Source organism: Oryzias melastigma, linkage group LG18, assembly GCF_002922805.2.
Source record: "Oryzias melastigma strain HK-1 linkage group LG18, ASM292280v2, whole genome shotgun sequence".
Taxonomy (NCBI): Eukaryota; Metazoa; Chordata; class Actinopteri; order Beloniformes; family Adrianichthyidae; genus Oryzias; species Oryzias melastigma.
Window position 1 is genome coordinate 18,195,958 of NC_050529.1, and position 1,656 is coordinate 18,197,613.

A 1,656-nucleotide genomic window follows, 5' to 3' on the forward strand; every position below is an offset into this window, starting at 1 on the left:
TTTGTTTTAATTAAAGCCAATTTTTTAGTAATTCTACAATGTAATTATCTATTGTGTGAAAGTTAAAATAAACATTTATGTGTGCAAAAAACAACATTTTGACTGGCTGGTCTTTACCTGCAGGGAGAAGGTGAGCTGCAGGTCGGTTTCTGTCAGACCTGCAGAGGACAGCAGGATCTCATTGGAGCGCAGGATACGCTTGGACCCCTGAGGAAACCACAAAAACATGAAAGAAAGAGTTAAGATCAAAGGAAAAGAGAACATTCTCTGGTATAGTTCAGCAAATGTTTAAAGACTTTCCTGTCCGTTTTCTCATGTCATGTTATATACACTTATGATAGTTTTTATGCACCAGATTGTGATGACAGGTTTTATGAAATCTGCAGTGCATCATGGGAGTTTACATTTTCTATTTTGTTCATGTGGTTTTATGTTTGGTCCACAGTTCTCAACGAATTTTAGAGCTACACTTTTGTGTTCATGATATTGACCCACAGCATGTTAAAGAGTGATGATGGCATTACAAAATCAAGCAACACTTATGCTAGGTTCACACTGGACGCAGAAGCGGAGTGGAGTGTGAATTTTTCAAAAATTGGGCATGAAGTCCTGAAGATTGCTCCCCATCCTGCAGTGGCAGTTGCATTTGTGGCTGCAGCAAATCTTTTTTTTTTCCTCCTTTGTCCTAAATTAATCATTTTAAAATTCTACTGCATCAGCAGTGACGATAACTCCACTGTCGGACTAAAACTTGACTCATGATCGACTGTGACTCACATTCCCTTCATTTCTCCAGCTGCCTCATCATACCTGCAGTTTGACGGCGATGACGACTGAAGTCAGGTCCTTGTCCAGCTCCTTCAACATGATCAGCTTCTTCAGGGTCAGATTAAAGAGCCTGGAAGAGAAAAATAAAAAAATAAAAAAATCAAGGTCATTGATAACATCTTGTTGTGTCTGTGGCTGCTGTCACATCCTTTCAGACTCTTCCGAGTACGACTCAGGTTCAAGGATAATCGGCACTTTCAAGTCTTCTGCGTGTCTTATTGTTCAGCTCCTGATGTCGACAGGAGGATAGAGATGCCACAAGCGATTATTTTTGACAATTGTTTCTTTTTTCGATTAGTCAACTAATCGGATCATTCGGATGTAAAACACATATTTTAACCAGATATTGAATTAGACACTTTATTGGCTTCTTCTTTTTTTTTTTTTTTATGTTTGCCACTTTCAAGCTCCGTTGTCGTGTTGTCATGGTACCCGAGAACTTCCTGTGACTTCATCACTGACCTGGATTAGCACTGCTGCGCATGTGTGTCAAAGACGATGGCAGAAGCAGCTTTAGAAACCGTGCACCGTAGTTTTGAGATAAAAAAAGGACTAACCGACTATTAAAATAGTCACGACTAACCGACAAATAGTTAAAAAACATAAAAAATCTGAAAAATCAAAATATTCATCGACTTTTGCTAGAGCCTTTAACAGCACTTGCCAGTAAGAGTTTCTCTTTGGATATTAAAATCTAGACCACAATGCATTGCATTTGAGAAAAAATTTATATAACTTTTTTAAAATTTTATAAATAATCCACGTTTTTAGCATCATCACACAGTGGATTCATAAATCGTTTTTTTGTCATATTCATATTAATTAGTT

At 37.6% G+C, this 1,656-nt stretch overlaps 1 protein-coding gene across 2 annotated transcripts in view; it reads right to left on the bottom strand.

Annotated features, from left to right (window-relative positions):
* The window catches only part of LOC112156038 (phosphofurin acidic cluster sorting protein 1), a 56,329-nt gene that overhangs the window by 23,629 nt on the left and 31,044 nt on the right, over window positions 1-1,656 (bottom strand). For both annotated transcript variants that reach the window (XM_024288170.2, XM_024288169.2), the window contains exons 2-3: window positions 811-898; window positions 118-207 (exon numbers count right to left, since the gene is read on the bottom strand). In XM_024288170.2, coding sequence (XP_024143938.1) covers window positions 118-207; window positions 811-898 — 178 coding nt within the window. The remainder of the gene's footprint in view (window positions 1-117; window positions 208-810; window positions 899-1,656) is intronic.